The 13,272-nt window shown below is 45.6% G+C and overlaps 1 protein-coding gene across 5 annotated transcripts in view; it reads left to right on the top strand.

The window, feature by feature from the left end:
• Positions 1-8,725, top strand: part of ADAMTS9 (ADAM metallopeptidase with thrombospondin type 1 motif 9) — an 84,966-nt gene extending 76,241 nt beyond the window's left edge. For 3 of the 5 annotated variants that reach the window (XM_027892417.1, XM_027892420.1, XM_027892421.1), the window contains 7 exons: positions 219-313; positions 470-564; positions 659-792; positions 2,238-2,329; positions 4,292-4,396; positions 6,447-6,541; positions 6,842-8,725. In XM_027892417.1, coding sequence (XP_027748218.1) covers positions 219-313; positions 470-564; positions 659-792; positions 2,238-2,329; positions 4,292-4,396; positions 6,447-6,536 — 611 coding nt within the window. In that variant the 3' untranslated portion in view covers positions 6,537-6,541; positions 6,842-8,725. Of the gene's footprint in view, positions 1-218; positions 314-469; positions 565-640; positions 793-2,237; positions 2,330-4,291; positions 4,397-6,446; positions 6,542-6,841 lie in introns of those variants that run through there. The other 2 variants (XR_003572185.1, XM_027892419.1) reach the window with 2 other exon arrangements.
• Positions 8,726-13,272: the final 4,547 nt, after the last annotated feature.

Below are 13,272 nucleotides of genomic sequence, written 5' to 3'. Positions count from 1 at the left end.
TTGCCTTTCTCATGGCTGCAGCATCTTTTCCCATCAAACTCCTAGAGATCTGCAGTATTTCCAAGCATTGGGAGCCGTCTAACTAAGCACTAAGGCCCACCAGGCAAACCTCTGAAAAATAAACAAGATTTTTGATGTTTTGGGTGCCTCACAGTGTTCCAAAAGAAATTTTGATGTACAGTTGCTCAGTAACTACAAGTATTTCTGTTTTGTTTCAGGTGAACTACCAAGGAGTTGCGAAGACGTTAAAAATCTCAAAGGTGTCACTGAAGATGGTGAATATTTCCTGCAAGTCAAAGGAAAGACGTTAAAGGTGCATTTCAGCAACAGAATGATAGTTAATGCATTTTCCAAAGGTGCAAGAGGACCCTGCATGTGCTCTTCACTTCCACCCTTGGATTTTCTGCCTTTGTTTTTCTCAGCCATGCTTTTGCCTTTGTGACAAAATTCTGGCTTCTCTCTCTCTCAGGTGTATTGCTCTGGGATGCAGACTGACAGCCCAAAGGAGTATGTGACCCTTGTAAATGGGGACGCAGAGAATTTTTCAGAGGTGTATGGATACAGGTAAGAAATCCTGTAATGGTGAGCTTCACGGTGTTTTTGTTTTCCATGGCAATATTTTCCGGTCATGAGTAGAAAGGGTTTTCTTTTGATTTAGATTGCATAACCCGACCGAGTGTCCGTATAACGGGAGCAGACGAGAAGACTGCCAGTGTAGGAAAGATTACACAGCAGCTGGGTTTTCCACCTTCAGCAAAGTAAGGCTGGACCTGAACACTATGCAAATAATAAGTGAGTAAAAACAGGGCCTTGCCATTAAAAACAAAATGTTTGTTTGACACAAATATAGCTGTAACTACAAGCAAGCAGTAGTACTCTAGTGAGCAATATTCCTGAGCTTTCCTGTTAGAAGCTTCTTTTAAACTTGGTCACCTGTTTGCTGCTTTACTCCTGGAGACTGCAACTTTCCATCAGAGATGCTCATATTATTTCTCTATAAAGAGGAAAATATTAAGACAATTGCTGGTGCATATGCTCTGCAGAATGCATGCACCTGGCAGGCCAGTGTGTTTTTTGAAGGATTTTATTTCGTTTGATCTCCTATTTTCAGACTGGACTCAGACACAAAGCTTAACAAGGGAGGAGCTGCCCCCCCCCCATTTTACACAGAAGGGTGTCAGGAGATGCCAGTGCAGGGGATTCCGCCAGGGTGGGGATGCTGCTCTCTATGGTCAGGGCAGAGGAGGCTCTTGGGGAAATAATTTGTGTTGATAGTGATGGAGATGGGGACATGGATTAGCAGGGGAGAAGAGGGCTGTAGCTGTGCAATGTAAGTGATACCCTGTCTCTCCTGTAATTCCTGGGAGCTGGGAGCCATCTCACCATCACAGAACCTGTAGCATCCCATAGGGTTACAGTTTCAGTCTCCCTGACTCCAGAGATGCTATCAGTTTCCAGCAAATGTTTTAAAAATACAACATATTGTTGGAAGTTCATTCAGTAAAGAGCCGAGGTTTTTTTAACCAATCAAAATCCTTCCTTGTAAAACGACTCTTTATCTGATAAGTGGTTTTTATCACTTAATTTTCAAGACCTCCCAGTCTATCAATCTGTAAAAAGCTACTAATAATCTGTAAAAGCTTCTAGGTAAAGATCTGAAAGCAACCACCCCCGGGGAATTTGATACCAGCTCCCTTTGAATTTCAAAAGGAGCTGGGCACCTACCTCTGTCGGGCAGGAGCTATCTCACATCCCCATCTAAATGAGTCTCGGTTACTTCAGATCCTTCCAGAGCAAAATACCCCAATTCCCTTTGAAAACCCGACCCCTGGGCTGGGGCAGCCAGGAGAGCAGAGATGGTTGTTTGCCTTTGTTTAAAAGGGAAATTTAGGAGGTCCTGTAGCCTTCTTGAAAGGGGGGGATTTTCTGATAGAAAAAGAAACCCCAAGTCATGGGTTCGAATTCTGTTGTTATTTATACCTTGTTCTTAAATCACCAGTGGACTTAAACTGAATTGTAAACACCGAGTGTATAAGTTTCCTGTTAAATTCAGTGTTTATGTGCTGGGTGTCACATGTGTGATGAATTGGGAGATCAAATATTAAAGATCTAGCAGTCTTCACTCTCAAGATTAAGGTTTAGTGAATTTAAACATTAGCAAAGAACACGTTTACATTTATTTTTGTCTCTCTCCCTGCATCTTTCTTTCCATGTTATTCACCAACTCTTCTCCACAGCAACTGACTTACAGTTTGCGAGGACACATGATGGACGACCTGTTCCTTATGCCACTGCTGGGGACTGCTACAGTGCTGCCAAATGCCCTCAGGTATTTGACAAGAGGATTTCATAGGAATTGGTGCCATTTGTTATGTTCAGGCCCTCTGTTAATTACTGCTAACCACATCAGCCCAGCTTCAGTGAGTGGCACGTTCTTATCTCAGTGATCAGAAACTTTTCCCTCTGTGAAGATGGAGAAAGTACTTTCCATTTTCCATATTATCAGGCCTGTGGCTGGCTAAGGGACATTCTCTATGGCCTCAACCAACAGTGAAGGAGAAAAGGAGGAAGAAATAGGCTGTGAGACAAGAATTGGGCTTTATGTGAGTAGTTGAAGGCAGGGGGATCAGTCCATGACTGAGGAATTGGTGGAAATGTTGGGCAGAGAGAGCAGGAGGGAGTCAGGGAACCTGCCTTTGTGCTCTGCAATCTTGCACCCACTGAAACCAGTTCGCAGGGGTGCAAGAAGATGGGTGAGACAGCCCCTCTGGACGGGAAGGCAGCAGACAGACAGCAGGACTCCTGCCATGGCAGCTCTGGGGGAGATGCCTGAGAAGGAGAGGGCATTTGCAGGGAAGGAACAGGTTCTGTTTCTGCCACTGGAAAGACAGAGCCCGTCTGTCAGAGACCACAGTGGTACCTGCCAGCTGCAGCCCCAGTGTCCCCACATCCTGCTGGTTATTTTGACAGCAGCCTCATGGGACCATCACTGATCCCACTTTGGGGCTGTGAAAACACTGACAAAATGAAGGTGGTGCCTGTGCATCAGGGCAAATCCAGCCTGTCCCAGCACCACAAAATGCCCAGCCATGAAAGTACGGGATAGGACACAGGCTAAGTTGCTTCTTCAGTAGCTCTAGAAGGTAATGTAGAACATCTATCCCAGCTTCTTGGAAAAAATATGCTCTTTGAAAGTCTTTAGGAGACAACATTGTGTTATAGATGGCTTTGCTGCATGTCCCCAGCACGCCTAGCTTTTGTGGGGCTGGGGGATGATAAGTGATAAGTTTGGATAGTCCAAAGTATGGGATGGACCATAGTGGCAAATGGCATTATGCAGGGAATTGCACCAGCAGACGGCAGAGGGCAAACCTCTCCATCTCATTTGCTCCCTGCTTTTGGAGCTGACACTTTTCTGCACAGCTCAGCGGCTTAGGGATTGACTTCTTACCTCAGGAATGCTCATGAATGTTAATATCCGTCCACCTGACCCAGACAGTTTGGTCCTCTCAGAAAATCAGCATTCCCAAGGCAGTAAGTGCAAGGAGCAGAGCTAACAGCCATCTGGTACCTCATGGCTGTGCTGGGCTGTGGGTCAGCCAGGGGATGTGTCCAAAAGATTCTTCCATGGGTCCAGAAATGGGCAGGGCTGGAGTCTGCCATGGGGGGGGGCGAGGGGAGGGCTGGGGGGCTGAGCATTGGATGCCAGCATGCTCCTAAATTTTCCATTTTGAGAAAAGGTGGAATGAAGTGTTTTAAAGAAATAAGCAGGTTTTATTTTGCTGAAGTCTGTGGAAAAACAAACAAACAAACAAAAAACCCAAACAATGAAAAGCCCAGTGAAAAATAAGGAAAATATGGACAAGTGTGCCCTCTCCAGTTGAGGAGGGAGCAGTGACAGCGGCTGCATCACATCCCTGGAGACCCTTCCCATCAGCTGCTGGAGCACCTCAGGCTCCGCAGTTTGCCATGGAAAAGCCAAGAATGCCCTCAGCTGGCAGAGAAAAAGCACTGCAAAACCAGGAAAAAACAGTGCAAAACCTGGGTAAGGCAGTGAAAACCTGGGAATAAAAAGCAGTTCAAAAGCAAGCTGCAGTCCCTCCTTTTCTGGAGCCACAAAGCAGAAGGAAATTCCTAATGTTGTGATTTGTACAATGGGCTAATCACGGTCACAGCGATGGAAAATATGGGAAACATTGCTGGCAAAATCCTGTTAGAAAAGTGATACCGTGGCATGTCAGGAGGCCAAAGCACAGTGTTTTGGGATAACCAGGCTCTTCTTGTTTTTCAGGGTCGCTTCAGCATAGACCTGTACGGGACAGGCCTGTCCCTAATGGGAACAGCCAGGTGGCTCTCACAAGGGAATTACGCGGTGTCGGAAATTCAGAAATCCCCAGTAAGTTGTAACTTAAATTATGGCTATACCTGCTCGTCAGAAGTTTTTAATCACCACATTGTCATTCATGGCAACATCTTCCAATAGAGACTAACAAAAAGTGAACATCTGACATTAAAGTGTTGCCTGTAACAGTGGTGGGGGCGGAAAGGCCCTTGTGGGTTTAACTTGATCAGAGTTATTGCAATTAATTAGTGAGCCTGATTAACTGTGAAGCTGAAAACATTGAGTGCTGTGGGGAAGAGATATCCTTAATTAGTTGTCTGACATGTCCATCATGGAGCATGCATCACAGGGCCGGGCAGCAGGACGAGGGCGTGCGGGGTCAGGGCTGCAGAGCAGGGCTGGACCTGCTGGAGAGGGTCTGGTGCCAGGCAACTGCCCTGAGTAGGAATTGCTCCCAAAACATCGCTGATAAAGTGTGGAGGATGTGGACCTTCCTGCTGGGCTGGGCTCGTCTTCTTGAGGGAGTCTCAAATCACTCAAGTTCAAGTGGCATGAGGTGTGCTGGCAGCGGCACCATCCCCTGCCACTGCCTATGGCTCTGCTGACTGGAGGCCTCAGGCTAAGCCAGGCAGCCCTTCAAAATGACTCCACAGCCAAATTTGAACTTGTACTGCTTAATTTGCCTGCCCATTGACACCTCCCTCACTGTGTGCCTTCACTCTGTTGCTTCTGTGTCATGTTCTGAAATGGTAGAAACCCAGGACTGCTTTTTGGTTGTTACTTCATGTGAGTCATCCTGATTGCCCCTGTTAAAACTCACCAAAGGAGGTCACTGTAATCATTTAACAAAAAGCAATTTGCAAAATATTCTCCCCTGTACTGCTTTCAGTCTCCCTGGCTCTGGGGAGCCCTGTGAACCCCTAAGCCTCATCTGTGATGGTGCTCTTAGGGGGGAATGAAATGCTGCTGGTCTGACCATGCAGCAGGTAGAAGAGGACCAGCCCAGCCCCTGTATGTCAGTTCTGACAGGTGCTTTGCTGTTCTCCCTTTCAGAAAGGAGAAGCCCGAGCAGACAACTTTGGGCTTGCAGAGAACATTATGGCTGGCAGAATTAAAACAAACTTTAAGGGACAGGGTTGCTTAAAGATCCTTCATCACCCGGTGGCATCTGTCAAGTGCTGTTCCAAGGGCGTAATTGCCCGCAGGAGTCGAAGAAAGAATGGCATAGTGAGAAGAGATGATAGCAGCCTGCTGCAGTCCCAGATCAATAATGTCAAGGGCAGGGTGGAGCTCGTTTAAAAATAAATGCTTTGTGCAAGCTTGTTCTGTGCTTAAGTCCAATTTTCTGGTAATTGAGGGTTGAATTCCCCTCAAGGACTATCTGTCCATTGTAATGACCAAGAGGAGAAAGACTCTGCAGAAATGGGATAAGGAAGGCCAGATGGAGATATTGATCTCCTAACTCAAGCCCAGAGTTGCACTGTGCTTGCAGGGCTCACCTGGAGACCAGGCCAATCTCAGGACCACTCCACATTTTCCTCTTCTGACTGTGAGAAGGGGAGGAGGGATGGCACCTGAGCAAGTGGCCTTGCCTCACTCCATTGCTTTCTCTCCCATCTTGTCTCTGGAGCCACTCCAGGCCTTCCAAACGGATGTTTCTTGGTACTGCCTGCAGATATCCCTCCCATGCCCTTCCCATGTTCAGGCACAGCTGAGGAGTTGTTATTGTCCCAGTGTGGTTCGGCTCTTGCATGAGCCAAGTTTTCCACTCATTGCTATTATTCAGTGTGGGGCAAATCAGAGAAAGCAGATACCCTCGAGATTTCCCTCCAAACAGCCTCCTCCTTGGGCAGCTTCCAATGTAATAAATCAAAACTACCCTTTCTTACTTGTGTCCACCATCTGACCTGGTAGCACTGAAAAGAATTACATTTGTGTGTATTTGAATATAGTGGTGATTTTGTAGATTGATTTAGGCATCATTTGTTTTCTTTCCAAGCCATTTTCTCTTAAAAACCCTGGCTGGAATAACCTGGATATGGCCCTTCCAAAGTGTGGAATTCCTGAGCCCTTATTAATATGTTATTTCTGATTTTGCCTGCAGGATGGTACCAAAGTAGTAGGAAGATGTGGTGGTTACTGTGGGAAGTGCACTCCATCATCTGGAACAGGCCTCGATGTCCAGGTGTTATAGCGATGGTGAGTTCCCAGCAGCTTCTGCATGAAGGGAAATCTCCCCCAGAACATCCTGAAGAAAAAGATCGGGCCATGCTTGCAAAAGCACTTGTGCATTGAGTGCACTGGGGACAGCCACGCACTCCACACAGCACCCCGGTGGGATCCCCGGCTCACCCAGTAACCCTAGTGGTGTTAATGGAAACATTTCCCACCTCACTGACACCTACTTTGCCTCTGCTCTTGTGTTGATCTCTCTGTTACAGGTTCCAGGGGTGAAGATGATGATCTGACTCTAATATGCACCTTGTCTGTGTTTTCCAGGTTCTCTGGGAGCAGCCAGCGGAGATGAGACGGATGAAGGATAGCGATGCAATACCTCTGCCTTCCACTTTTGTATCTGTTTATATGTATATAGATTGCATATTCTTAATGTACAGTGTAATATTTATGTTTGGGATTATTTATTTTGATTTAATATTTTTGTATGTAAAATCATTATATTAAGGCTGCTTTTACTATTTTTATTTTTTATTGTTAAATTCTGCAGTCAAACCACTGCATTTTGTATACTCTACATTATATGTAGCATTATGACAAGTGATACTTTATTGTCACTGTATTCAGTTGTTTACTTTCAATCAGTAATTTTCCTTCAGTTATGGGCTGCTTTGGCCCTCCACGGTGCTACACAATCTGCATAGGGGTATTTTTGGCATTTCAATCTGTCTTTATGTAAGGAAAATAGACGAGATGTGCTTAAATTTTATTTTTAGGGATTAGGCTGACAGCACTCAAGGAAAACATGACAATGAATACAGTGCTAGTTGCATTAGCAATCTTTATCTTTTAGGTATGTTTTGAATTTCACATGACCTCTGTGGCCGGTGCTAAAAGCACTGGTTTGGTGCTAACATGATATTTATTAACGCTCTGTAGTTTTAGTTAACCCAGTGCCTTTATCAGTGAAAAAGGGGATAAAGCAGAAAAATTGTCAGGCAATTCAAATCTGTTAAGATCTACCCCAGGTTTAGGAAGATTCCTGCAGATGGATCTTCAGCTCAAGCCCCTTTTCCGTAGGGTTCTGAAGTGAACTCACTTTTTAAAAAAAACATCTTTGTCTCCTAATTGCATGTGCCACTGTGCTTCCTGGCTCCATCTGGAAGCGGGGTATTAACTCATCCCAGACAGGCTGATCAGGCCATATGTTTCCCTGGACTGTGCACTCAGAAGTGATGCAGTTTCTTACAGACTTTGTCACAAAATCCTAGCATGAAGCCGAGAGCATCCCTGCCGTGTTCCCTCCACGGCAGGGGATGGGGGACAGCACGCCCAGCCAAGCCGCCCCTTCTCTTGGCCAGGGGACTCCACTGCAGGCACCTGCAGCATTTCCCTGGCTTCCTACTCACTCCCAGACCATCTGCAAAGGGAGGCTTCAGCGCTGGCGCTGCCTTGTTTCGACAAGATCACTCTGTACTTACAGATGACTCTGCTCTCCCTTCAAAAACAAGCTGCTTTACGCCTACTTCTGTGTTGCCTCAGATCTTCCTGGTAAGGCATCTGTGCTCCTTGCCTCTCTGCCATCCCATGTACAGCCAGACCTTTAGTGCTGGCTTTTTTTTTTTTAATATAAATTGAGGAGCCATCTCCCATAGGTGCCATGGCTCCTACCTGTACATAGCCCTCCACCTGTGGCACGCCACGCTTTCGCAGAGCTTCGTAGCACATTGAACGGGGGTGATGTGACCAGATTATTTTTGTAGTCTATGACTATGTCCCTTATCTTTTTCTCCACAATTTTACTTAGTGATAGGAAGATGCTGCCCTCTCACCTTATATGTCAGGGCAGCCAGGAGCACAAAGTACAAGGAAAGGAAGCTTTTCAGCACAAAATTGCCAGCAGTTTGGAAAACCAAAGAGGCTTATCTGCTGCTCCAGATAACTCCTGCCATTTTGGATGCAAAAAAATGCAACCTCGGGATCTTGTGTGAGTCTTTTACAGAGCTTCCCAAAGGGTGTGTAATCAGTCTGCTGCAAAAAAACAGTTGGATCAGTGGTGATAAGCGATCCAATCCCTGGATTCATAACCCATGTGTGTGCTGGGCTGTGTTCAGCCTTTGGAGTGAAACCTGTCAGCCTGACTGTCAGGGATCGACGTGTTCCTGTCAGCTGGGAGGCATCTCACAGGCAAGCAGCTACAGAACTGGTTGAAAGGAAAAGGAAAAAGGGAAAGGGGAAAAGGGAAAGAGAAAGAGGAAAAAGGGAAAGGGGAAAGGAGTAGTAATGGAATAGTGATTTTTTTAAAAAATGATAATTGTTTATGTATAACTTCTGTAGGGAAAAAGGGAAAATTGCACTGTGAACTTTAGAAAGAAACAGTGGTGCTTAGAAAGTACAGGCTTATTATATTTTCTCTAATGAAGTGAATGGCTATTTATAAAAAGAAATATTATTTTGACCTGTACACATTTGTTTCTGCCGTATAGTTTCATAGCAGCTATTAACAGAGCAAGAGAAGCCTAAAAAATATTAAACTATAAGGGAAAAAAAAAGACAGAGCACTGATCCTGTGGTTCGTTAATGGGCATCATTAAATAGAGCAGATTTTGAGGACCAGAGATAATAGACATTTCTTGTTCAGGAAACAACTCTGGGTTTTGTATATCAACGCCATTATTTTTCTACAAACTGGGGTATTTTTTGCAAGCACTTTCCTGTATAGTGTTTCTTTTCTTTCTGCTTATACTCAAAAGGAAATGAAAGGACCCATAAGACATGTCTGTATGGTCTTGCTGCATTTGCCATCGTATTTCAATGGATGTGCTATTATAGAGGCAAAATACTTTGAACACAAGGGAATAATACATTGAATGGTAAACATTCCTTTCTGTGCTGGTGTTTATTTCCAGGCTTTGGGCTCCTTGTTTGATTGTCCCATGCAAAAGGAATGAGGGAGGGGAAGAATGTTGTTTATATACAGCCCTGCCCCAAGCCCACAATGGAGTCTGTGGACCAGGGACCACTTTGGAGAATGGCCCTGACTGTCCACTCATGTCCTTCTGGTTGGATAGACTGATGGGCCCCAATTTTTGCCCAGTATAGGAGTGCCCCAAAGGGCAAAACATACACAGGCACATCCCAGTGGTGCCCCAGGAGCTGTTCAGAGATGTCTGGTGACCAGCTGGTGCTGCCTTCATTGACCAGGGACATCTTTTGCCATGGGATGATAAGGGAGAGAAACAGTTCATTTTGCAAACATCTTTGAAGGATGAGCTGGGATACTGGACCTGGTCCACACCACTGGCAATGCTACTGAGAGAAATGTGGGGAAAAAAACCCAGCTTTTCTAAGCTAGGAAAAATAGCATCAAATATACAAGAAAATCCAGGTAGAAGAGATTTGGGTTAAAAGGAAGCAAATGTGGGGATCAGCTCCCAGGAGGACAACCACATGATAAATTGCAGCTACTCTGACATCACCACAATCCCAGAGACTGCAGGTAAGAGCGAAGAAGTTGCATTTTCTGTCCTCCCTTGTATGTTACTCAGGCTTTGTGTCAGAAAATGCTGCAGATCTGTTACTGCTGGAAACTCTAGCCCTTTCCAGCTTCTGAATTTTCAACCCAAAGGAGAGAGGATTCCTTCCTCTTGCTGTCTGAAACACTGTCACATGCAGAAAACAGAGCATGCGTTATTTCAAAAGCTCAATTCTTAGTTTCAACGACCAATCTTTTAAAGGTGTCTTTATTTTCTATCATTTGTCCGTAATAAATGATTACAAATATTTTAAACATGGGCTGCTGTGCAATTAAGCCAACAAGGGTGTGTGCACAGTCCCTGAATCATATTTAACCTTCCAGCCCTGTGTAATAACAGAGTCATTTTAACATTTTTAGTGCTTTAAGTCCTGTTATTCTATGAAAATTGCAGCACTGTTCCTCAGCCTTTTTGTACAGCTTCAGAGACAGAGGTGATTGCTTCATCTCTTCAGCCTTCTGCCCCAATAACGGGCATTTTTCCACTACAGGAAAATAAAATGCATTTTGTTGAAGGCTGCTGGAAAACACACATCTCAAGGAACTAGTGTTAAATCAGGACATTTGCTAAAAAACCTTCTCCACATAGCCACACTTACTGTATTGAAAAGTGCAGAGAGGCAGAAAAGACCAAAGAGGGGGAAAAAAAAATTTCCACTGAGGCACTTCCAGACCTGGTCCAGTGGGTCTTTCCAACACAACTCCTCTTCCCAAACAGATGATCTGAGGGCTGACTTAGAAGAAAACATTCTGCTGGGGAAGAGCATTGAGGTGAGACACTTCTTTCATTACCAGGCAAAGAAAGGCACAGAAATTCAACCCAACCCAGGAGTCATTAACAGCTGAAGCAGCTCGGCCCATGTGGTAAGTTCTCCCATCTCCTGAACTGTTCAAATGGAGAATTCTTCAAATCAGGTCGTTGTAAGAGACACAATTTGAGTTCATCCAGAAGTCACCAACTTTTGTAGCTGTTGGTCATGCAGTGGGAGGGGATGAGTTCCTTTGCGGTACAAATTCCTGGAGGCAGCTCTCCAGCTTGTATTGAGCAGGAGGAAGGAGCTGATGACCAGAAGTGGTGCCTCTCGGTCTCACTCCAATATTTTCTGAGTATTTTTGCCTGTGGAGTGATCCAGGCAATCGGAATTGTAGCCTTCCAGAAGCAGATTTAGTTGACAAGTTTCTGACCTCTCTTTGCAATAGCGAGATGGAGAATGCTAAGAAGTTATTTTTGGCCTTCACAGAAGAGTCTGAGTTTCCACTTCAAAGTTGGCTTAATTTTTCAGCTATTTTATATTAGCAAACATAAGGCACAGTTAAAAAAAAAAAAAATCAAAAGGAGAAAAGAACAGTGTTTTGACCTAACCCAGATGCTTTTTATACTTTGTTTTCTGGGAAGTTCTGTTTGTTTGTTCTGCTTTAAAAAAACAAACAACAAACCTGTGAAATTTTCCATGAAATTACTTCTGCCTCTCTCTAGTTATAAATATTGCTTCTGAAGTGTTTGGAGATGTGATTTGTTGACTGTAAGCACAGGGAGATCTGTTGTAGGTACAATTTTAAGCCAAGGGAAGCTGCTCCAGGTCCTCCAAGGCAGTGGCTGCATATGAAATGCAGAGGCTGAGACCATGCCTGTCAATCCATTTGCACCAAGAAAATCTCAGTTCTGTCGGGAGCAGAATGGTTTCCATGTTACATCTCACAGGCTTCAGCACATGCCTGGCTCTAACACTCAGTCTGAGCTGCCAGCAGCAATACCAAGCTGCAGCTACTTAAACATTTTTTGGTATTCAGTGTCTCCATTTCTGAGGAGACAGCATGAGGAGAAGAGCCAGAAGTCTGGAGTAATCTCTGAATACAAACCTCTTTGTATATGGGGCAGAGGGTGCAGGGGGAGGCAGGGCTCTGCCTATTCTCTCCCTTAAAATCATTACTTCGCTCCATTCATATGCTTATAACTTCTTCATCCTTCTTTTAATCTGCAACTACATTTCAGATGAGCAATTAAATTAATCAGCTCTTTGCTGCATTGTCCTTTTCTAATCCACCCTCTCTGGCTTGCTGACCTTCCTCTTTGAAGCTATTCACTGCTCGCTGCCTGCCTTCCCCAGCCCCACGCAGAACAGAAAGCAGCATTTGCTGTGAAACGCTTTCATTGCTCCCGCTCACCGTAGCAGGGAAGTGGGAATGGCTCCCTGCAAACTCACTGGCAAGAGCAGACACGTCCAGGTTAGTTGCTATGACTGGCAAATACAAGTGGTGCCTCTGAACCCCCCTTCCCCTGCCCTGGCAGGTGGGAGCAAAGCCGCCTGCAGCAGAGGATGCAAGCAGGTACCAGATGCTGCCAGGGGCTGGAGCTCTGGTCTCATGCATGGCTTGGGCTCCCCAGATGAAGTTGTCTCAGCTTGCTGTCCCAGGTTTGACTATCCCTTTGCAGCAGGGGCCAGATGTGTGGTGGTGAGGAGTGTGTAGTTCTGCACTTGCCCCTGAGGCTGGTGCCCTGCTGGAGCTTAGAACAAGCAGGTACCCACTGGTGCATTCCTGCCCTTCTTCAGGAAACGCAGCACAGCTGAACTGGCAAACAACTGAATAACAAACCAGGTTGCTGAGCTGCTGGAAGGAGGCACAGAGCAGCAGTGGCCATGCAGGTTTGATTCCTGGCAGCACAGGGGGGCAGCACCCTGAGTCTGAGCCTTGTCTAAGGGAGCAGGAAGGCTCTGGCCTCTCTTCTCATTTGTGCTGGGGCTCAGCTGCTGAAACACTTTGCTGTCTTCCTCTCTCCTTCACTGCTCTCTTCCCAGGGGATCCCTGAGCATGCCATGTCTCTTCAAACTGTCTCAGGGGACAGTCCACCTGGATCAGTGGCACAGGTGATCTCAGGAAACCCCAGCAGATCTCTCTGATGATTCTCACTTGAGCTGCTGCTCCATTCAGGTAGGGCAAAGGGAGAGGTGATGCCCTTCAGATCCACTTTTCAGAGATATTTCTAAATTCTGCTGACTGAATTGCATAAAAAAAGTGGGGTGTCCTCGAGTCCTTTCAACAGCTCTTGTCAACACCGACAGCTTCATCCCGCTCTATGTGGAAAACACGGTGGGTGTGCCTTGTGCTGCTGCTCACCTGGAATAACCCTTGGGAGCTGCTCTGGGAGAGGCTGACACCCAAGATAACCTGAGTATGTCCTCCTCTTCGTCGGCTTTTCTCCACATTGTGTAAGTGGTAT

The sequence above is a fragment of the Empidonax traillii genome, unplaced genomic scaffold (assembly GCF_003031625.1).
Source record: "Empidonax traillii isolate 1590-97213 ecotype Southwest subspecies unplaced genomic scaffold, ASM303162v1 scaffold351:size1117198, whole genome shotgun sequence".
In the NCBI taxonomy this organism is placed as follows: Eukaryota; Metazoa; Chordata; class Aves; order Passeriformes; family Tyrannidae; genus Empidonax; species Empidonax traillii.
Note: the sequence above shows the minus strand (reverse complement) of the source record. Positions and strands in the feature narration are given on the sequence as shown.